Source organism: Myotis nattereri (assembly GCF_964212035.1).
Source record: "Myotis nattereri genome assembly, chromosome: 4".
Classification (NCBI taxonomy): domain Eukaryota; kingdom Metazoa; phylum Chordata; class Mammalia; order Chiroptera; family Vespertilionidae; genus Myotis; species Myotis nattereri.
Window position 1 is genome coordinate 43,733,074 of NC_138079.1, and position 24,206 is coordinate 43,757,279.

General features: G+C 39.2%; 1 protein-coding gene and 1 pseudogene across 2 annotated transcripts in view; one reads left to right on the forward strand and one right to left on the reverse strand.

The window, feature by feature from the left end:
* Window positions 1-24,206, forward strand: part of MSH3 (mutS homolog 3) — a 127,316-nt gene that overhangs the window by 16,215 nt on the left and 86,895 nt on the right. Inside the window, exons 8-9 of the mRNA XM_081088645.1 lie at window positions 1,833-1,999; window positions 22,028-22,140. Of these exons, the coding sequence (XP_080944771.1) occupies window positions 1,833-1,999; window positions 22,028-22,140 (280 nt within the window). The remainder of the gene's footprint in view (window positions 1-1,832; window positions 2,000-22,027; window positions 22,141-24,206) is intronic.
* LOC308518061 (galectin-3-like) lies at window positions 4,575-5,649 on the reverse strand (annotated as a pseudogene). The gene is made up of 2 exons: window positions 5,629-5,649; window positions 4,575-5,221 (listed from the first exon to the last, which is right to left on the reverse strand). The product of its transcript is annotated as a galectin-3-like (transcript).

Here is a 24,206-nt window from a genome sequence, read left to right on the forward strand (position 1 = left end):
GAGGGCGCGGTTGGCGTTTTCAATCGGGAGGGAGTCGCAGACTCTGAGCTCCAGATCCGGGCGAGTCTTTAGGGACCCAGACGCAAACGGGAGAAGCGGGACTGCCTGGCTTCGGTCAGAGCGAGTGCAGCTTTCTCTCTGAGCTTTGCAGCGGGTGCTGGGACTCAGAGAGGCAGAGCCCCTGGGGACAGGACTGAGAGCCGCCATAACTGCTCTCTCCGGCCCACCCTGTTGATCCTGTGCTACCCGCCCCGCCCAAGCCCTGCACAGTTGCATTTGCCAGATAGCCTCAGGCAAACGCCAGATTAGCACCTCCCTAGAGGACAGAAGTTCTCTCACTGCAGACACAGCTGATTCTCATAGCCACTTGGCCTGGAGGTCAAACCCTCCCTGGAATTAGCTACAACAATCAAGATTTAACTATAAGACCACGAACAAAGACCACTAGGTGGTGCACCAAGGAAGCATAACAAAATGCGGAGACAAAGAAACAGGACAAAATTGTCAATGGAAGATCTAGAGTTCAGAACCACACTTTTAAGGTCTCTCAAGAACTGTTTAGAAGCCGCCGATAAACTTAATGAGATCTACAAGAAAACTAATGAGACCCTCGATGTTATATTGGGGAACCAACTAGAAATTAAGCATACACTGACTGAAATAAAGAATATTATACAGACTCCTGACAGCAGAACAGAGGAGCGCAAGAATCAAGTCAATGATTTGAAATGCGAGGAAGCAAAAAACACCCAACCGGAAAAGCAAAATGAAAAAAGAATCCAAAAATGCGAGGATAGTGTAAGGAGCCTCTGGGACAGCTTCAGGCGTACCAACATCAGAATTATAGGGGTGCCAGAAGAAGAGAGAGAGCAAGATATTGAAAACCTATTTGAAGAAATAATGACAGAAAACTTCCCCCACCTGGTGAAAGAAATGGACTTACAGGTCCAAGAAGCGCGGAGAACCCCAAACAAAAGGAATCCAAAGAGGACCACACCAAGACACATCATAATTAAAATGCCAAGAGCAAAAGATAAAGAGAGAATCTTAAAAACAGCAAGAGAAAGAAACTCAGTTACCTACAAGGGAATACCCATACGACTGTCAGCTGATTTCTCAACAGAAACTTTGCAGGCCAGAAGGGAGTGGCAAGAAATATTCAAAGTGATGAATACCAAGAACCTACAACCAAGATTACTTTATCCAGCAAAGCTATCATTCAGAATTGAAGGTCAGATAAAGAGCTTCACAGATAAGGAAAAGCTAAAGGAGTTCATCACCACCAAACCAGGATTATATGAAATGCTGAAAGGTATCCTTTAAGAAGAGGAAGAGGAAGAAAAAGGTAAAGATACAAATTATGAACAACAAATATGCATCTATCAACAAGTGAATCTAAGAATCAAGTGAATAAATAATCCGATGAACAGAATGAACTGTTGATTATAATAGAATCAGGGACATAGAAAGGGAATGGACTGACTATTCTTGGGGGGGAAAGGGGTGTGGGAGATGCGGGAAGAGACTGGACAAAAATCGTGCACCTATGGATGAGGACAGTGGGTGGGGAGTGAGGGCGGAGGGTGGGGCGGGAACTGGGAGGAGGGGAGTTATGGGGGGAAAAAAGAGGAACAAATGTAATAATCTGAACAATAAAGATTTAATTAAAAAAAAAAGAGTCTTGAAAACAGACAGATTTCAGACACTTTAGAAACGGAGTACATACTAGTGAGTGTACCATCTTTGCTATTTCCATGCTTGCTTATGCTGTGTCATAGTTCTAATTGGGAGAAATACGTTTTCTGTGACATTGCATTTTTATTTGTTTTCAGGGAGTGCAGCCTGCCACAGGTGAGGTTGTGTTTGATAGTTTCCAGGATTCTGCTTCCCGTTCAGAGCTAGAAACTCGGATATTGCGCCTGCAGCCGGTGGAGCTGCTGCTTCCATCACAGTTGTCAGAGCAAACAGAGATGCTCATCCACAAGGCCACAGCTGTGAGGTAAGTTGGCCCATCACTGGAGAGCAATGAAGATTCTGAAACTTAGGTTTAAAGTTGTTAAAAAGTTTTTAGGTATGCCATGGCCAGGTGGCTCAGTTGGTTAGAGTGTCATCTAGTACACCAAAAGGTTGCAAGTTTGATTCCCGGTCAGGGCACATACCTAGGTTTCAGGTTCAATTCCCAGTCGGGGTATGTACAGGAGGCGACCGATCAATGTTTCTCTCTCACACCAATGTTTCTATTCTCTCTAAAAAAAAAAAAAAAAAAAATTAACAAAATGAACATATCCTGAGGTGAGGATTTTAAAAAAAGTTTTAAAGAAAAACAGAATTCCCTATAATATCAGCTTAATGTAGGCCTTTAGAAGTTGATCTTATTAAAGGAGTTTAATGATATTATTTGATAAATAACATTCAGTTTTTGGAGATAATTTAGAGTTCATTTCTTAGAGTGTTTATATAACTTTGAAAATGTCTTATCTGTGCTACAAGTTTCAATTTGTGGTCGTGTCCATGAGTTTGATTTATTAGATCTAAGGTCACACCTCTTATTTATGAGGCAGTGTACGAGGTAGGCACTGTGGCGTATGGAGGAAGAAGATGTGGTTGTAGTCTATGTCTGGCAGACTTTATAATTAAAAGTCAGATAGTAGACTTATAAGAGATATTGCTTTCATAGAGCTAAAAAGATTGAAATCTCTAAAAAAAATTTAAAAGATAATCTAAAACTTTATTTCCAATATTTCATGTCTTTGGTTTTGTTCATTTTTTTAAGAAAATAACCGAGTGTATATTTGCTTAACTCTGATATACAGTTGACCCTGATCAACTTGGGGACCAGGGGTACTGACACCCCACCCCGCTATATAGCTGAAAATCTGTGTACTGTATAACTTTTGATCCCCTAAAACTTAACAAGTTGGTTAAGTTTCTGAATCTGGGAGGGATTGGTTTCAGGACCCCACATGGTTACCAAAACCTACGCACGCTCAAGTCCCTTATATAAAATGGTGCAAAACAATGCATACAGTTGGCCCTCCGCATCCTCAGATTCCAGCTGTGGATTGAAAATACCATGTTTGAGCCTCAGTTGGCTGAATCCACGGTTGTAAAACCTACTGATATGGAGGCTGACTCTATTCATTGAAAAAAATCTATGTATAAGGGGACCTGTGCAAAATAAAATAAATAAATAAATAAATAAATGAAAGAGGACCTGTGCACTCCAAACCCATGTTGATCAAGAAACAATTGTGTCAACACTTTCATTTCTGATTTCTACTTATTTTTATAAAACAATAAAGGCAAAATTTAATAAAATATCAAAACATTCTACAAAGACATTGCCAGAACTGAATTATCTGGCTGACAGACAGCATTGCCTGGTGATATTCTTCAATGTTTATTCATCAAATGAGATTTAAAAGCCATTTGGCATACTAAAGATACTTTGGGTGCCATATGTGGGTTTTCCAAATTTCATGGCTGCCTTTGTCTTGTTTTAATTTGTATTTCTCTGGTTATCACTGAGGTATGTAATTTTTCCTGTGTTTAGTGATCACATTTAAATTTTTTTGTGTGCATATAAGACTAAGCAAAGTCAAAAGTCAACTCACTTTTCTGTGCAGTGTCTACAGCTAATCTCTCTTTATGGACAGATGCCGAGTGGTGGAGATTCAGAAGTTAAGTGGTCACATAGGTGGCTCCTGTTACATAGGCTTTGGGTTGGAGAGCTGGCTCTTCCCCTTGGTGACTTTGGCTAAATTACCCAACTGTGTTGTCCTTCAATTTCCTTTTCTTTAAAATAGGGATAATAAGAGGATTATCCCTATAGGATTGTTGTGATTTAATACATGTAAAGTGCGTAGTGTAGAAAGCTCTCTATAGTGGAACCTATTCTTCTTCCTACCAGCCATTATTTCTTTTAATATTGCCTCTCTCCTATTCTCTTCTTGTTCTTCTTTCTGTGCCTTCTCCCATCTACAGCTGTTTCTCATATTATTTGGGGATATCCTCTTTTTTTTAACCCTCTTTAAGAAACATTACTTATATTTTAATTCACTATTTCTTTTTTTAACTCTTAGAATACTTACTAAATGGATGATTTATAAGAAGGATGTTGTTGACTAAAGGCAAAAATTTTCACTTACAGTGAGCATGAAACTTTTACATGGATAAGGTTTACATTCATTTTCATTTTTTTTGAGCTCCATAAGCTTTTATTCTTTTTTAAAATTTCTTTCATTTTTAAAAGAGTATCTGTCCCTTTAAGATTATATCATAGTGTGTGAAACACTGTTGAGGCTGATGTCACCAGAAATTCCCAATACATTGATTTCCCTGAGATTTTTCACCCTGTGATTGAACTGCAATAAGTGAGCATCTTTGACTACAACCTTGAAGTGCTGGGATTCAACCAGTACAGTGGGGGCTTGACTTACGAGTGTCCCGACTAACGAGTTTTTTGAGATACCAGCTGTCTCTCGGCTGATTTTTTTGCTTTGAGTTGACAGAGTAATTTGAGTTAACGAGCTCCTTAACGAGCTCGGTCTCAGAACGAATTAAATGAATTAAACTCATAAATCAAGGCCCCACTGTACTTGGATTTTGAATGGTTTACCCCTTTCAAATGGGAAAATCACCTGTCTTCCTGTTCCCAGTTATTATTCAGGTTTGAATTGCAAACAACGACTCTCTTGTTGTCTTCACTGAAGCGGGTTAAAGTGGAAGGCCACGTGATTCCCTCTCTTGAAATCTAAAACAAGTCTGTTTTCATTGGGTTTTTTTGTACCCATAACTGTTACCAGCATGCGAGGCACGACTCCTCCAGGGAAAGCCACTTCATAAGGCACAGTCAGTGGTCCCGCGGGGACACCAGTGGGGCTGGCACCAGGGTGGACTGCAGAGTCCAGACCCACTTGGTTGTCCGGGGTAGGCTCCTGGTGCATTTGGTCCGGGGTAAGCAGTTGCTGTACGACCAGGGTAGGTGCCAGGAGGTGCCTGTCTGGGATAGTTTCCCGGAGCTGCGATAGGTGGCTGTCCAGGGTACGCCCAGGATAGGCAGCCCCAGGTAGCCTCCTGCCCCAGCAGGTTGGTTTCCCCATGGACCGGGCCAACCTTGAGGGTTGGGGTTCCCAGACCCAGATATGGCATCAGTAAGTGAAAAACTGTCTGCCAGTTTTCCTGCCCCTTGGCACTCGCTGGCTTGCTCTGGGTGTGGCTCCTGGGGAGGTCGTGTTGTCCTCTTAATTCACTATTTCTATGTGTTTTTAGTAGACTGGACCAATTAAGTCCTGTGATATGATAGCATTACATTATTTTTACATAGATCTCTTGGCATTCTGAAAATACTTCAGTAATCATCTAAATTTTATTTTAGTCAATTTATTTTTCTTTTAGAATTTAATTTAATTTTAGCATTCATATTGCTTTTAATTTACGTTTTTTTATTTTGCTTAACTGTGTGAGGTGTGGTCTTACCTTAATTTCCCCCCTGATTGCTAGTGGATCCATAAAACTTAGCTTTTATCTATCTGAGATACAAATCACAGCCGTATTAACAAAGAAAAGAAAAGAAAAAAATCAGCAAAGGGATAAGAATGTTTTTAATCGTAGGTATGAACAACATACCTTGCCAACATTCTGTTCCATAACCGGTAAACAATATAGCATTGACTTTTTGAGAAAAGTTGTTTTGTTTTTGGTGGTATCTTCTTGTCTGTTTTAAATAATGATAGGAAGATTCTTGTGTCTCAGAATCTCTTTTTCTGCTGCTGTAAACCTGAAGATAAAAATGGCACAATTTCTTTCAGTCATTGGTTGATATTTTACTAATACTGAAGAAATAATAAAGCTATGCGATAAAAGGAAGCAGAATGGCTTGGAATTAGAGAATATACATTTTATAGTACATACTGTGTGTGTGTGTGCGCGTGCGCGCGCGTGTGTGTGCGTGTGTGTGCGTGTGTGTGTGTGTGTGTATGTGTATTCTTAACTTTTACCACAAGAGGTCTCCAAAGGATTTTGTATATTCTGTGTATTGAATTTAATGGCTGCTGAAACCTCATCTGTCATATGGTAATTTGACATAGGGTAATTTAGAATAACTATTAGTCAAAGTTTGTACTAAGGTAGATTTCTTATTTCTAAATAACGATAAACTATCAGTTTTTCTTAGGTTAAATATGTTTATTTAAATGTGTTTCTAAGATTTCAGCTTGAATCTTAGGAAATCAACCGTATTCTCTTGATTGTTACTCTTTCTGTTTGTCTTGAGAATATATACAGAGAAACATTACAGAAAACAAATGTGGTCCAGACCCCCGCCCACGTTAGCAAAGGCTCCTCTAAAAAGACCGTTATGGTGATATTATGGGAAATTCAGCTTTTCTTTCTTGAAATTTCCACTACTACTGTTGAAATATTTTTGCAAGAAAAAACTTTTTAGCAACTTTAATAAATAGTTTTGGAATTAAATGTAAGCTTCAGGATGCTGACATGATGATGAAGGTATTCTACCTTCTTATGAAGTTTCTCCTTCCTTGCTTATTACAAAAGAAATTGGGTATTAAAGCTAAAAATCAAAATTATTTGGACACTTAACACCAAGTAAATTCAGAGCTGAGATAAGGGCACACATCATGTGCAGAGTCCTGATTGGAAAGAGGAATGGGCCTGGAGCAGGGACGGTTTGTAGGTGGGTTATACAGGTAGAGCCGAGTTGCACCTGGTTTACTTACCTGGTAAATTCTAACTGGTTCACAAATAAACATATTTTTACTTTCATAGTTAAATATTTGCTTTAATGTGTACTAAAAACGTACAATTAGGAATCAAATCTGTGATTTCATTAATTTGTATGGCATAGAAAAATCTTAAGTTGATATTTGAGTTAAAAATTGTGTGTTAATTTAACAAAAACCATTCAGATATAGTAATAATGTGCTTGTGGATGTGGCAACAATTTGAAGGTGGAGGGGCAATGACATAAGTTAGGGAAATGTGTAGGGGCAATCTATATTGCATTTACCTTGTCATTGTGATTCTGTATGCGTTTTAGATAAATTCACCATAAATGGGACCATTGCTTGAATGAAAAAAAAAAATCTGAACCAGAGTTTAGAGAAATACAAATGATGAATATGAGGTCTAGAAATGGCCTGAGAATGGGTCACTTGCCATTTTTTCATAATAGCTCACTTTTCTAATTAAGGTATTTTATTCGTCCTTCAAGTTTATTTTTTAATTTAGATAGCTAACAGTACATTTGAATTGATTATCCCTTTCCTGTCCCTATAAAACATCTATATTCATAGATATTTCCAGTAGATTCTCAACCTGTACATTCTCTGAGTTGCACATCAGCATTCATTCATTCATTCATCCTTAAAAATATTGATGGGGTGCTTACTGTGTGCCAAGTTCATTGCCAGATGGTGAAGATATAAAAATGAATAAGATCCCTACCTTCCACATTCTTATAGTCCAAGGGATGGTAGTCAGGGAAGTAAACAATTACAATGAAAGTGCCAATTATTAAGGTCTTATGGAGTAACTGGTGCCTGGAGGAGTTGGGTAAGGCAGATGGAGGTGTGAGAGAGTGTGATTTTCTTAGGGGATAGAAAATAGTTTGGCTGACTACTCTGCCAGAGTGAGCATGGTAGCCTGAGGCAGGACAGATGTGGAGTTTGGAGAGAAAGGTAATGTAAAGTGAAAGTGAAGGAGAATCCAAGGTAAAACAGCAGAGAGAAAGCAATATTAAGGAAGGTTTGGATAAAAAGCTTCCTGTGAAAAAACTGAGAAGGGATGGCTGATGGTAGAAGCTATATCTTGTGATTTTTGTGTCCCCAGCACCTATCATAGAAGCTAGCATATAGTAGGTACTTAAAAATGCTTGCCCTAACCAGTTTGGCTCAGTGGATAGAGAGCATTGGCCTGCGGATTGAAAGACCCCAGGTTCGATTTCGGTCAAGGGCATGTACCTTGGTTGCGGGCACATCCCCAGTAGAAGGTGTGAAGGAGGCAGCTGATCGATGTTTCTCTCTCTCATTGATGTTTCTAACTCTCTATCCCTCTCCCTTCCTCTCTGTAAAAAAATCAATAAAATATATTTAAAAAATGCTTGATGAATGAATGATTACACAGTGACTTTTGGAATAAGGAGAATAATGAATATTTCCTATTTGTTTTCCTTATAAAAAATGATCTGGTTTTAAAAACACAGAGATTGTGGTAGTGGCTAGAAATTCATTCATATAACATATATGATGATAAATGTATATTTAAACGGTATGGGTGTATCCAACTCATTTACGTCTTTTGGGAAGACCATATTAATTCCCTAATATTTTTTCCTTATTGTTTTTATTCTTCAAAAATTAAGGAAAAAGAATGCCACTTTAAATTAGTTTGTTTAGACATCCTAACATTTCCATGGACATTCCCTTGCAGTAAACATTAATGGAATGTACATGGTTAAGCTGTCCTGGACGAGGAATTAGATAACTATTAGAGATTAATATTGATCATCACAAGGTCCCCGCCTCATCTCTGGCACTTGAAACCTTTTCTAGTATAGTGCTCATTAGGAAATATTTTTTCTTCTTCTTTCTATTCTGTCTTTCTCATCTTCCTTATTCCTTGTTTCTAGAGTAGAAGATATAAATTGACTGCTGTGCCATTCTATTTCATTATGCTTATTGCATAATAATTTCACTTTGCTATTCAGAAAACTTAGAATTTAAAAATTGATTGTAGTAGTAGAGATGGTAGTGCATTAAGTAGTAGAGATAAATCTCATACATAGTAGGAAAATGTCTCTAGGAAAACATTTAAAGAGAAAGTAATCGTAATGATGAAATTTATTTTGTGTTGATTTCCTTTTAAAAAGTATACTAATTCCTTTTGTGGTGGAAATGTCATTGTATTTTTAGTAGTGTTTTTTTGGTACTGATAGTTTTTATATATCTAGTTAGCACTTTCAGTGAGTGTGCTTAACTCATTTATAGGAAAATCCAGATTTAAAAATACGATAAATTAATAGGGATAGTTACTCTTCAGAAGTGTTTGCTACAGGGCTTATCTAAATAAGGAACCTCCTCTTGCATGTTATTGACTGTAACTCCACAGGAAAAGCTCTACTTGAAAAGCATAAATGGCGTATACTGTACATGTAATAGGTTTATTGACAGTAGTGGAATAGGAAGAACCAGCATTTGAGAAGTCTGGAGGAATGATCTGACTGATTATGACAGAGAACTCTCAAGGCAAGGCCCGACAGCCTGAACAGAAAGTTGGGAAGCAGATGTGTGAGATGTGCAGCTTACCCTGGGTTTTCCAGGTGGGCCTAATTAATCATAAGTGTCTTTTAAATGTGGAAGAGGAGGAGGAAGAAGAGTTCAGAATGGTGCAGTGTTTGACCCACCAACACTGGCTTTGAAGGTGGAGAAAGAAGCCATGAGCCAAGGAGTGTAGCCTGCCTCTGGAAACCAGGAACGGCAGGGAACCAGATTCTCCCTAGAGCCTCCGGAAAGGAACGCACTCCTGCTGACACCGTGAGGTTAGCTCGGTGAGACCAGTGTTGGAATTCGGAGTCACAGAACTGTAAGATGATAACTGTGTGTTGTTTTAAGCCACTAAGTTTGTAGTCATTGGTTAGAGTAGCAAAGACAGAGTAATACCCTAGCAATGTGTGTGGGTATTGGGTAATGATGTAAAATGTTTTTGGTAAGGGGGATTGTGGCTTTAGAGAACTTTTTGTTAATGAGGAGCTGTTTCCTGGAGTTAGGTCAGACCACTGCCTCTCCTCCTTGGATGCCCAGTTTCTTCTGCCTCTTGTTTCACACCAGTTGAAAGCTGACAGGTGTTTAATACTGTTCAAGTAGACATTACTTTCTTGGCAAATAAGAATGTAAATACTTGTTGTGGTTCTGACTGAAATATTGGGGATTTTTAAGTACTTGATAAAACGACTACTGCCCCTTTTAAGTCTGAGCAATTTCTAGTTGCTAAGTCAGAGTATCATTTATGTATGAATTACTTTATAGGTAAGTATACTTTACAGTCTTTTCTGTAACTCTTAACTATCAACCCCCACATATCACAAAGTTTACTTGTGGGTGATTAAATTGAGTAAGACAAGAGGTTGCCCACCCATACAGAATAAAATCCTATTTCTTCTACTTGCCAGAGAACACTGGGAACAGCCTGGCCTGCAGGTTGATTGTCATATTCTGCCTCCATCCCACCTACTTACTGCTACAAAGAGACACAGAGCTTAGCCTCTCATCACATTCACATTCTGTCATTTTCCTGGGGCTGCCGAGAAAAGGGCTCCCTTAAGTTTCTAGTAGTTCTAAGGCTCTGTGCTTCTGGGAGAGAAGCTTCCATCTTGCTTCCTGTTTGCATATTTCCTTCCATTTTATCTTTTCTTCTGTGCTAACGATGCGTAGATTTTACTTCAGGGACCTGTGTGTTTTGTTCACTCCTGCCATTATCTTATATACTAAAATACTACTTTTGTCAGAGTGCTGACAGATTACAATGCTCTGCAAACACATAGATATAAAGAATGATCTTTTAAAACTACAATTTCAAGTTAAATATTGGCTCTGTGTAGAAAGCAGTGCTGAAATTCAGTAGTTCCCTGGGGCTATGGTAATGTGAGGTGTTCATTGGATGTCTTTCTTCTAACCTCAGGAGTGGAAAACTTACTGCCTGTTCTCCAGGTGTGTAGCGAGTGCAGCTTTATCTTCCAGAGTTGTCTCTGTGGCTCAGGGCGTCTAGATGAATTTTCTGCTTTTGTTCTTAGAGGTTCTAGGCCAGGGGTTAGAACCCCTGGCACGCGTGCCAAACATGGCACGCCAGTAACTTTTGCTGGCACGTGAAACCCTCTCTTATAATCTTCCATTTACAGTCTTTTTCTTAATATCGACTTTTTTATTTTTCAGATAAATTCAGTGTAGGTGCATCTTAGATAAATAATTTTACATAACATGTATACATTAAAAAATAAATGTATTTTTTCATCATCATATACTGTGTTTATGTCGCTCGAATGAATTTTATTATTTATTCAAGGTTCTTCACATACGTACACCTTAAGAGATATCAAATAGGCGTAACATGTTCTCAAAAAATTAGGGTTGGCACGCAAAAGAATTTTGAGTCAGAGATTTTGCTGGTTTTGGCACGCACTCACAAAAAGGTTGCCCACCCCTGTTCTAGGCCATGCTGATTGCCATTAAGCAATTACAGGTGCTTTTTGCCTAATAAGCTGTTCTTATCATATAAAAATCAGAATTTAGACACAGGATAAGGAAGTGGTGATTTTGTTTTCCGGTGATTTTTTACTTAGAGACTTCTAGGTATTGTCAATTCTGATTTAATTTGATGTGTTTAAAGAACAAGTTATTAAAAACATTTAAAATAACCCATCTTACAAAAATTTGATTTGCAAACCCAGTCATTGTGTAAGGTAACATACCTGAGGCCAGAAGTATGGCACACTTTCTCCCACCCAGTCTCTTGCCCCTCACTCCTGGCTCTAGCTACACCAGATCAGTTGCCATGTGCTGTAGAGATGCCATGCATGATGAGAGAGGCACAGAACAGTGGTGTGAGCACAGAGTTGGGCCAGACAGCCTGTGTAGAATCCCAGCTTCCTCGCTTTATAGCTGTGGATCTTAACTTCTCTGTGGCTCAGTTTACTTATTCAAAAAGATGTTTATGATAACGGAACTGTCTCAGGGAGTTATAGTGAGGCTTAAATTAGTTAATACATGTAATAGGCTTAGAACAGTGCTTGGAACATATTAACTGCTCAGTAAATGTTAGGTCTTAGTGTTAATTCATCATTTCTTTTCCCATCATTCTTAACCTATTTTTACATGTGCAGTGTGCCTTTCCCACATCTGAATGTTAAAATATTGTATATCTCAACAATCATTACTTTTGTGAAGCTGCCCTGCCAGTTTTAGTTGTGGCTCTAACCATGGCTGTACGTTGGGATCACCTGTGGATAGTGAGTACTGATGCCTGCATTTTAGTTCTGTGCTAGAGCTGGCTTGTAGTGGCTTGTGAGGATGACATTTTCTTTCAGGTTGCTAAAGCCTTGGTAGTTTAAAGTCAGCCACGATCAGAATGTTTACACTCTTAAATGGTTAGACACTACCTCAGCATACTAATCCTCCTGGTATTCTAGTGATTTGTTATAAGCTTCTCCAAATAGCTCTTAAGCCTTTTAGTATACAGTGCATTAGTTTGCTGGGACTGCAGTAACAAAGTACCATAGATGGGGTGGCTTAAAAAACACATACTTGTTTCACTGTTCTGGAGACTAAAATCCAAAATTAAGATGTCAGCAGAATTGGTTCCTTTTAAGGGCTGTGGGGAAAGGCTCTAGTCCAGGCCTCTCTCCTGGACTCATAGATAGCCATCATCTTCCTATATCTCTTCATGTCATCTTCTGTGTGTGTGCTCATGTGTCCAGATTTTATCTTTTTTATAAGGATTCTAGTCATATTGGACTAAGACTCACCCCAATCACCCACTTTAACTTGATTAGCATTGTAAAGGCTCTATCTCCAAATATGGTCACATTCTAATGGACTGGAGGTTAGGAGTTCCACTTATGAATTTTAGGAGGATATAATTCAACCCATTTCAATACAAGTCAGTTTCTTTCTTTCTTTTTTTCCATTTGTCCCTCCACTACTTGAACAGTGAAGATTTGTTGACTTGAATTGAGAAGGAAATACCAGTTAGCTGGATAGGAGAAATTATTTTTTGTTATTCATGTATTAGTTTTTATTCATTGTACTTATGAATTCCAGATATTCAATTTGTTGATTTTACTTTTTTGAAGCAGCTCTTTTTTGGGATAATATTAAAGTTAGTATTTATAGAGAAAAACATTAGAAACAGCAGTTCTTTTAGGTTGTCTGAGGCAGGCATGAGTTTGTTAATGAACTCAAAACGCATATGATCTGAGTGTGATGGTTTTGATTTTGTGTTATCAAGAAAATGCTTTTAATCATGCATGAGAAAGATGTTTCAGATGCATTTCTGAGAATATTTTAATGCCGATTGTCCACTTTACGTACATAAGTCTTTGGCATTCTCAGAAGAATGGTTTCTTTTGTTTTTTTCTCAAAGACAAATATAATGTTTGGTAATTTGTGGTTGTGCAATAGAAAATTTTTTATCTACAGGAAGCATAAATTATTTTTAAAAATTTACCTTATGTTAGGATGATTGTATCATATATATAAAATGACATTTAAACTATGATCATCTCAAAGCATGTAAATATGGAATGTACTTTTTGAAGTTAAATATTTTTCTTCAAATGAGGTACTTCTCTGCACTATTTTTTTTTTTTTCTGATAAAATACTGGAATAAAATCTTACTCCCCTAAATGTGTTTGGAATACTCATTTGCACAGGAATTTGTTAGTCTAATTGTTCAGATTTCTTTTTAATAGAAAAATTTCAGCTATAAATTATATGGCAGATATTAAAAGCTTTATTTTTCATTAACTTAAGAATGATTTTCAGTATGCAATAAAATTTATATATTTTCTGTGGGTGAGTCAGTTAATTTTAACATACATCAATATAACCATCTCCCCTAATTATAAAGAACATTTCCATCTTCCAAGAAAGTTCCCTGTGCCTCTTTGCAGTCATTTTAGCCTCCCCTCAATCTCCTACTTCAAGCAAATACTGATCTGATTTCTCACTATAGGATATTTTAGACTCTTTTAGATTTCACATGCATTGACTAATTACAGTATGTACTCTTTGGTGGTGTCCAGCTCTTTCAGCATAGTGCCTGTGAGGTTCACCCATGTTGTTGAGTATATCAGTAGTTTGTTCCTTTCTGTTGTTCAGTAGAATCACATTGTATGAGTATACCAAAATTTGTTCATCCTTCCACTTGCTGAACATTGGGGTTTTGGCTATTTCCAGTAACGGTGCTAAGAGCATTCGTGTACTAGGCTTTTTATGGACATATGTTTTTATTTTGGGTAAATAGGAGTGGATTTCTGAGCTGAATAGTAAGTAGTATATATTTAACTGTAATAATGGGCCAAACTAGGTTTTTCCAAAGCAGTGCTTCAATTATATACTCCCACCAGCATGATAGGAGAGTTGTAGTTGCTCCACATCTTTGCTAATTCTTAGTATTATTGCCAGTCTTTTAAATTTTAGCCATTATAGTGAGTGTGAAGTGTTGTCTTGTTTTGGTTTTAACTTGCTTTTTTTTTTTTTTTTTTTTTTTTTATAACCAGTGATGTTTCATGTGCTTATTGGTTATTCCTATATCTTCTTTTGCCCATTTATAAAAATAGGGTTGCTTGTGTGGTAATTGAGCTGTAAGAATTCTTCCTGGATTCTGAATAAAAATCCACTGTCAGATATATGTATTGTGAATTTTTCTTCCACTCTGTGGCTTGACTTTTTAATATTCTTGATGACCTTTGGAAGGACAGAGGCTTTAATTTTGATGGAAGTCAAATTTATCAATTTCTTATTTTATGGTTAGTGCTTTTTGTGTCTTAATACATCTCTGCCTGCTTCAAGGTCATGAAGATTTTTTCTTATGTTTTCTTCTAGAAATTTTATAGTTTTAGCTTTTACTTTTAACCCTGATAAATATTTTGATTTAATTTTGGGGACTAGTGTGAGAGTAGGGTTGAAGTACATTTTTCTCCTTAGTATATAGTGTTAGCCTTTCTATTTCTTTGTTTTCTCATCTTTGGAGACTGCTAGTTAAGTGACCTTTGAGTATCTCCTTTTGTTTCTACTTGAGAAATGAAAATGCTTTGTGTCTATTTAAAGTCATTTCAGGCATCAGAAGTAGGTAATGTAGGATTTGGGGCAGGAGCTGTGGCTTCTGAAATCACTCATTAGGTTTTCCCCAACTTCATCCTCTGTTACTCTGGAGTGAAAAGGTGCTGTTGGAGACATTGGTAGCTACTGAGAATATTCATTATTGCTGACATATTGTTTATTTGTGCTCATCCCACCCAGTTACTTTTATTCTGAAGCTTTTCCCCCCTTTTCCCTTTTTCTTTGAACACATGACTTCTCTTATTTCTCATGCTACAGTAGCAGTAATAATAATAATAACAACCACAACAGCAATAGCTAACACTATGTATTAGGCACTATTCTAAGGACTTTATATTTATTGACTGATTTAATCTTCACAAACACCCTGTGAGGGATCTAATATTCTTTTGATACAGATTTTATATATTAGGAAACTGAGGCAGAGAGATGTTGAGTTCCGGATTATGCAGCTAGTAAGCAGCAGAGCTGGGATTTGATCCAGACTTCCTGGCTCTGAAGCATATGCTCTTAACCACTACATCATACGATCTCTCAGGAAAAACACACAGGGAAGCAGCCATTCCCTTCACCTCTGCTTGTGGATTTCGAAAGGAGTAATGTTTTATAGCATAGTTGACATTTTGGCTGATACGTCATGAAATTTTCATTCCTTCATAATGCGTATTATAGTTTGTGTTTCTATCTCTGGCAGTAAAGTTTCTGACAAAAAGCATGTGTGCTTAAAACAGAGTTGCTTTATTTCTAAAGATCTTGCTTTGCAAACCGCAGTCCCATGTGTCCAGCAGAAAGCACAGGCTGTGGTCATCCTTCTGGGAAAGCGTCTTAGGGAGGTGAGTCTTGGCCCACTTGTTAAATAAGAATGTGCACACTGGGCTGGGGGACGGTATGTGCAGATGGGTGGTAAAAAGACCCAGGACTGTGATGGGCTGAAACATTAAGAAAGGGTGAAGGTTTTAAAATATTGTCGCAAGGGACTTCATCCTCAGAGAAGATTCCCAGCATCAGGGAAGTCGAGCTGGGAGGTCATGCCTGCAGGCTGACATGAGTGGCCTATTTAGGTCCTTGGGCTTTCTGCTGCCCTTTTCTCCCCTTCACATTTTCTTTTCCCTTTGGCTTCCCAGGTTTGAGTGCTCTTGGATTTCCTGACCTCATTGCAGATAGAAGTACTTTTCTGTCAGGTTTGCAAGACAGGTTGGAAATGTTTTTGATGGAGCTCTACTTTAAAAAGGTCACAACCACTGGAGGAAAAATAAAAGTAAACCCAAAAGTTTAGGAAAAGCTAGAGAAAGGTTTAGAAAGACATGAATTTACCTAGTACAGAATTTTAAAAAAATTCTTTATTATTTAAAGTATTACATTAGTCTCCTTTATCCCCCATTGACCTCTCCCAGGCCGCCCCCACCCCCCAGCACATGCCCTCATCCCCTACTGTCTGTGTGCATTGGTTATGCTCATATGCATGCATACAAGTCCTTTTGTTGATCTCTTATCCCCTCACCTCCCGCCTTCTCTCATAGGTTGGACAGTCTGTTTGATGCTTCTTGACTCTGGTTCTGTTTTTGTTCAGTTTTTGTTGTTCTTTATATTCCACAAATGAATGAGGTCATGTGATATTCATCTTTCTCTGACTGACTTATTTCGCTTAGCATAATGCTCTCCAGTTCCATCCATGCTGTTGCAAATGGTAAGAATTTCTTCTTTTCTATAGCAGCATAGGATTCCATTGTGTAGATGTAGTACAGAATTTTTATATCATGATAATACCTCCCATCTCTTTTAGTCTTTTAAACAACGCAACCATCATGCATGCCTGCTTACTTCCTGGGCCTTAGGCCTCTGAGGCCTCGTGGAGTTCACACAGTGAGTGAGGAAATTATCAGTCTTCACTCTTGCTCCGCAAAAGGCCTGTCCTCCAGGGGTAGGTCCTGCTGTGTTTCTTTACCTCAGCTCTTTTTAATCCTGCAGGGGCCTGGTCCTTCTTTTGCTTTTAATTCCTCATCCCCAGCGGTAGCTTGGCTAAGGCTCCTTCAGTCTGCCTGATGGAGAGGGTTGAGAGGATTCCTCTTGGTCTGCAGAATCTCTGTCCTGTAGTCTACCTGCCTGTTGGTTTGGTCTGAAGCAGATTCTTGAGCTGGAATCAGACTTTGGGTTTTCCTCATCCTGGTTCACTGTTGTTCCACATGGACTTTAGAGAGATTTCCATGTTTCTAAGAAGCTGTCTGTGTGATTAGATTATATCCACTTTTTTCTTTGGACATCAAAAGGCGCCCCCCCCTCCCCTTTTTTCTTTATTGTTTAAAGTGTTACATATGTCTCATTTTTTTCCCCCAACAAAGACCCCTTTATTAAAAAAGTTGTTTCTAGTGAGTATTCATTGAATATTTTAAAGGTAAAAATGAACATATTGGCTCAGGTAAGAGAAGAGCTCGTGGGTAGGCTAGAATCAGGTGTGGTTGGATTTAGGGGTCCTTGTTTGTCTCACCTCCTTGGATTCATCTTCATCTCACGTTCCACAAGGTGGCAGGGTGGCGCCAATCACTCGGTCCCAGGACTTGCAGCCTTCCCCATTCAAGTACTGGAAAGTGGATGAAGGGCTCCTGGGAGCTCCTGCATAAGTCCTGTAATGTGTTCTTTCTCTTTCTCTTGTTGTTCTTCATGAAAATTTTTAATTTTTGAATAAGTAGTATATTCCAGTGGTTCAAAAATCTGAAAGTATTTTCAAAGGACATGGGGGTGAAAGTTTTTCATCCTTATGTGCCCTTTTTATCATGAAATACCTCTCTTTGTCTTGCTTAATGCTTTTTGTCCTGAATTCTATGTTGCCTGATAATAAAGTATTGTCCTATGATTTCTTTTTATGTATTTGCATTTGCTTAGTATATCCATCTGGGCATTTTTTTTTCAGCTATTATTTTATTTTTAATCTTTCAGAATTTGTTTTAAGTTGTGCTCCTCTTTGTAGCATAGAGATTTTATTTATTTTTCCTTTGTAATCCAATCTGAGATTAATTTTCCTTTAATAGGTAAGGTTAGCAAATTTACTTTTGTCAGTATGGCAGATATATTTGATGTTAGCTGGTCCATATGGTTTTTGTGCCTTTTTAAAAAAAGTTTCATTATGTGGTCTATGGGGTTTTTCTGATATTTTTGTTCTAGTGGTTGTCTTTTTAATTGCAGTTTCAAATAAAGCCCTTAGTCTTCTAAGAAAGTGATGCTAGTTCCCTACTATAAGCAGTGATAAAATTAATTTCATACTAATTCTGAAATAGAGATACTATAACTATGTTACATAGTTTCTTTTATTCAATCTCGACCTCTGTTGTATTCTCAAAGGAGCGATTCAACATTCAGCCGGGAAGCTTGGAACTCAATCGGTATTATTATTATCAGTAAGTACGCTGTCAGAAGAGGCCTTGTGAGTTTTCCTAGAGTAGATTGTCAGCCCTTAACAAGGCTCTTTTTGTCTATGAAAATTATTGTTTCCAAATTTAGCATAGATCATAAAATTGGTTAGCTGCCATTTATTTGGTCTCAGTTGAATGTTAGTTCAAAATCTTTGTGGGTGGTCTGTTATTCAACACCAGAGAGTCACCGTGTTGACATTGAAAGACATTATTGGGTCTGAAGTCCCCAACCCTCTTTTCAGTCTGGGCTCCACACTTGTTGAGAGTTTTATCACCATTTAATTTTTCAAAAACAATATGTTTGGTAACAGAGGCATGCCACATATGAAAAGAATTTTTAAAAATTACAAATCTTCGTTTAAAACAGTCCAGCTTGGTATACCTCATGTAATGACTGAGACTCATATCCTGATGTTAGTCCTCCCATCCAGCACAGAAGGAGAGTCGCCACCATGGCCCAGGGAGGGGCAGACAGCCTCGGCAGAGGGTGGAAAACGGAAGGTGTTTTCATAATATTTTAGACCCAGGTCAATTTATATTACCATAGTTGATTAAAAAATTTTTTTTTCTAATCCTCACCCTAGGATATAATTTTATTGATATTAGAGGGGGAGATAGGGGGAGAGAGAGACAAACATCTATGTGGGAGAGAAACATTGATTGGTGGCCTCTTGTATGTGTCCTGACTGGGGATTGAACCCTCAACCTAGGTAAGTGCCCTGGCAGGGAATTGAATCTGCAACTCTTTGGTGTACAGGACGATGCTCCAACCAACGGAGCCATCCAGCCAGGGCCATAGTTGACTTTTTTACTTCTTTTGATGAAAGATATTTATTGCGTTCTCTAATAGAGCAGCTGAAACATAGACTGCCATTGGAGAAGATTTACATTTTTACTTTGTATTCTGTCCTAGGTTGGCTGCCAGTATTGTTTGTGTAAACTAGTGTTTTCAGTGTGTAATTTGCCCATGAATCACCTTTGCAAACCCTGATAAAAATGAAAACCCTCTTTCCCCCTAGCTTCCTGCTGAGTTCAGATTGAACACATTTGAAGTGTGGAATCTGCTGTTTCTGTGTGTTACACGTGATTCAGATGTCGGTATTCCAAAGACTAACTACAGTTTGGGGAAATCAAGACTGACAGTTCTATGTTTAATGTAGAAACTTATTAAAGTCTAGTTTGATAAAATTCTGATTGGATGTTACTCATTATGTATATAAGTGTTTCAACTTTCTTCAGTTTAAGAAATACAGGAAAACACAGATATGAAATTTAAAAATATTTATTTCAAGAGAGGAAGGGAGAGGGAGAGAGAAATAGGAACATCAATGTTTAGAGAGAATCATTGATCGGCTGCCTCCTGCACACCCCCCACTGGGGCATGCCCTGACTGGGAATCAAACTGTGACCTCCTGGTTCATAGGTCGACACTCAACCAGTGAGCCACACCAGCTGGGCCAGATACGAGATTTTTAACTCCAACCGGTTTGTGGAAAAAATTTTGCATGAGAACGTTTAATATACAGATTGCAGAACAATGAATTTATCACTTTTGTAATACTTCCATGAAAGCCTCAAAGATAATGGACAAGTCCATTGTTATCGATTTAATGGGTTTCTAAATCCTTATCTGCTTATCATACAAAATGTTAATTAGAACAGTAATTGAGTTACCAGCTGCCTTCGTGTTCACTCTAGGAACTTGTACAAAAACACTGTGGAGCTCATGTAAGGTCACTCATTGCTTTTTGAGTCGCTAAATAATAACTTTGCTGTCAAAATCCAGGTATTAAGGGAGTCTACAGCAAAAATTGATAAGAGACTTGCAAGAGTTAGTCTGACACTCCCTCTCCAGTAGATAAAGGTGGAAAAATCCTTCTTTAGCACCACAGATGGGAGAAAATCTTCCTCTTACATTTCTTCCTGAATCCACTATGCCTGTCTAGTCTTGTAGTAGAACAGAAAGAGCCTTTGGAGCCAGGTATGCTGGCACAGATTTCCTGGGGAAAAATTAAAAACTAAGAAATCAAGTTTATAACTTTATTTGAGCAACATGGAACAACATGGCAAGGATATTGTATCCCAGGAAACCACGAGTCATTCAGCATCAGAAAATATGAATAATATGTTAAGAAATTAAGTGAGAGAAACCACATGATCATTTTAACACATATAGATAGAACATTAGGTAAGAGTCAACAACCCTTTATACTAAGATTTTATTTTTTACTCTAACTGGGAATTTTACCAAACCTTAGACTAAGTCATTTATCTCCAAACCTACAGCAAACATTATACTTAGGAGTGGAAACTTTTCCCCATTAGTGCCAGTAAGAAGACAAAGGATGCCTGTTAGCATTACTTTTGTTCAACACTGCCCTGGACTTCTTAGCCAATAGTGTAATGAGGTAGGAAAAAGAAATGAAGAATCTATATATATAAAATCCTAATATGCAAATAGACCAAATGGCAGAACAACTGGACAACCTGTGATGTGCACTGATCACCAGGGCGTGCACGCAGAACATGGCAGGCGTCGGCAGCAGGTGGCAGAGCGCAGAACATGGTGGGCATTGGCCGTGGTGGGATGGTGGAACAGGTGAGCGGGGACACCAGACCAAGGCAGGGCTCCGGTCACTGTCATTGGGGCCAGCCTCTGGTGGTTACTGAAAATTCTTTGTTCCTGTGCGCCATGGTCCTGCCCAGTGCTTGCACCTGCTGCTGGCACCGGCCCCTCTTGCACCCGCTGCCAGCGCTGGTGCCAGCCCCGATCACTCGGCACCGTCAGTGGGTGCGAGTGGCAGCTGCTGGTCCCAATTGCCCCTTAGGGCTTCTCCACCTCCCCCTGCTCCTGAGGGGCGATCGGGGCCAGCAGCTGCCGGTCCCAATTGCCCTTTAGGGCTTCTCCACCTCCCCCTGCTCCTGAGGGGCGATCGGGGCCAGCAGCTGCCGGTCCCAATTGCCCCTTAGGGCTTCTCCACCTCCCCCTGCTCCTGAGGGGTGATTGGGGCCAGCAGCCGCCTCTTGCACCTGCTGCTGGTGACAGCCTTGCTTGCACCCACGGCCAGTGCCATCCCCACTTGCACCTGCTGTGGGTACAAATGGGGCTGGCACTGTCAGCACGTGGGAGCGGCAGTGGCGGGAGTGGGGCTGCCAGCATACGGGATGGCGGGGGTCGGGGGTGCACAGCAGGAGGGGCCGGGTAGGGGCGCAGAGGATGGGCCAGGATTCGCCCCTGTGCCCATGCAGCTTTGCGGCCCACAGTTCCTTTCAAGGTGCACAAATTCATGCATTGGGCCCCTAGTAGATATTATAAAGGAGAGACAAACAGTTTTATATCTTTACAGGTGATATTAATGCATACAAAGACAATACAAAAAATCAATTAGCATTCAGCATAGTTACTACATATAAAATTGATAGGCTCATGTATGCTAATGATAACACTGTAGTAAATAGAATTGAAGAAAAGGTCCCCTTTTGTATTTATTAAAGTAATTGACCTTAATTTCAGTGAGTTCTTGATAAAAAAAATATATAAGTACTCATTGTGTGCTAGGTGATATACCAGTAGTAAAAGGAATAATTACATTTTATGAAATGGAACTTTTTAACCAGGAAACTTCAGATCTTTTCTTTTTTTTAAATTTGGGAGAGAATAAGGAATGGGTCTTTATTTTTTTTTTTTTTAGTCAGGCCAAGGCCTAAATACACACAGTTCAAGATTATGGAAAATTATCTTTGAAATTTTCATTTTTTTCTTTCAGGGTGCGGGATGACAGAATTCGAGTAGAAAGGATGGATAACATGTATTTTGAATACAGCCATGCTTCCCAGGTGTTTACAGAGTTTTGTGTAAAAGATATAATTGACATCAAAGGTAAAGATTATAAACATGTTCGCCATATGTTCTCAAATTTAACTGAGTTGAGGTTTGGGTAAAGGTTCAAGTTTGACTTTCAATGTAATGAAAACTAAGTAGTTACCAATACATAATTGGAAGAAGTTGCCGGGAGCCGGTCCATGCTTGCTGTTTCAATGGACCTGGCATATATGGCATACTATTCTTAATATGTTTGCTCACCTTCTTGGCACTATGTGTTTTAACCAAGGTCTCTGAGAAAGGTTGTGTCCCCAGGTAGAGATTTTCCCCTGAAGTTAGGGAGGGAATAAAACCTCTTAACTAAGTGCCAGGTGGGTAATTAATCACTTTAACTACGAACAATCATGCTTAAGCTACATAATCTTTACTCCCTGGAATGGAGATAAGAAACGCCCTAACCTCTGAAATAGAGATTGATAGGATTGGAATCAACTGGTATAAATACAGATGTAAGAAGACAGAACGAAGAGAGACAGAAATTGGCACAGAACCTACACAGAACGTTCTCTAGAGACAGAAGAACTTCGCTGGAGAGAACATGGCAAAAGATCCTGGACAGAAACTGGCCTCAGAACCTAGAGACAGAACCTAGCGAGAGAACATGGCAAAAGATCCTGGACTGAACCTGACTACAGAAATTGGCAAGAGAACCTGACTAGAACCTGGTGACTGAACCTGGCTGGAGAACCTGGTCAGAACCTGACTGGAGAACCTAGCGAGGGAACATGGCTACAGAGCCTGGCTGGAGAACCTGGAGAACCTAACAAGAGAACATGGACACAGAACCTGGCTGGAGATCCTAACCAGAACCTCTCTGGAGATCCAGACCAGAACTTGGCTGGAGATCCTGGCTGGAGATCCTGGCTAGGCTGCTGATCAACTGAACGCTGTCTCTGTGTCATTCCTTCTTCGCCAACTCCGTCCACACCTTTGGGGACCCCTGGACCCGCTGGGGTTGGACCCCGGCAAGAAGTAGCGGGAAGATTTTATTGTTCTTACACTCATCAAAAACACTACTATAGTTCTTCTTTTGTAGTTATGACCATTTAGTAATTTAATGTTTTTGACATATTCATTGGAGTGTAAGGAGTTACTTAGTGACCAGCTTTCCTTCTTGTTCCTCTTAAAAGATGGCCCATTATTTTTTTTGCAGTTATAGAATGTTTGGATAAATCTCTTGATAAAGGGTAGCATTTCAAAAGGTTGATTACTGTAATTTAAATACCAGAACATTAATGACAAGGTCCGAATATGTTAGGTAACCATTATTTGTCTAATTCACATTAATGACAGGGTCTGAATATGTTAGTTAACCATTATTTGTCTAATTCACTTTTCCTCAGCCGGTGTCAGTGCTTGCTTTGGTCTGGACCCCTCATTCCTGTCAGTGCAGCTTAGTTAAGGTCCTTTTTTATCTCTTATCACAGGCTGCACAGCTTTCTCCATTAGCCCATAGATTGATCAGCCTCCCCCAGCTCCCTCCCAGATATCAATGTCTTGTGAGCATTTCTCTCCCCATCCCTTTAATCTCATGGTGACTTGGCCAAATTGAATTGAATGTCTGCGAGTGTAACCCATTTATGACAGCTGTCTGCGATATCACCAAGAGATCATCATCTTATGCGCAACTAAAGACAAGACTAAGTCACAAGACTACCATAAGCCATCTTGGCATCAGATCACCTAGAAGGATATAGGACAGAACACCTGGCTTGTGGGCCAGGCACATGTTCTCCCCTTGGTGGGAGTATTCCTCAGTGGTCTCTGTAGCAGTTCACAGAGCCATTGGTGCTTACATTTCCCCTTGCTGCTAGTGACAGCTCAGCTGAAAGGAAAGGAGACTCTTAATAGGTGGGTGCAGGGTCTGCCTTGTTCAAATGCCCCATGTCCTGCAGGAACCCAATTCCCTTGCTGGAATTTGTACAAAGGGCATACCAAGTTCAAAGAGTCAGTGTACTCTCAGGGAAGGCCAATTTTCTGGAATTAGGTATTCATAATTCCTCCTAGTCCAGATGCAGTTTACTGATTTTAGGTCATTTTCACCATATGCAGTGCTACTTCAT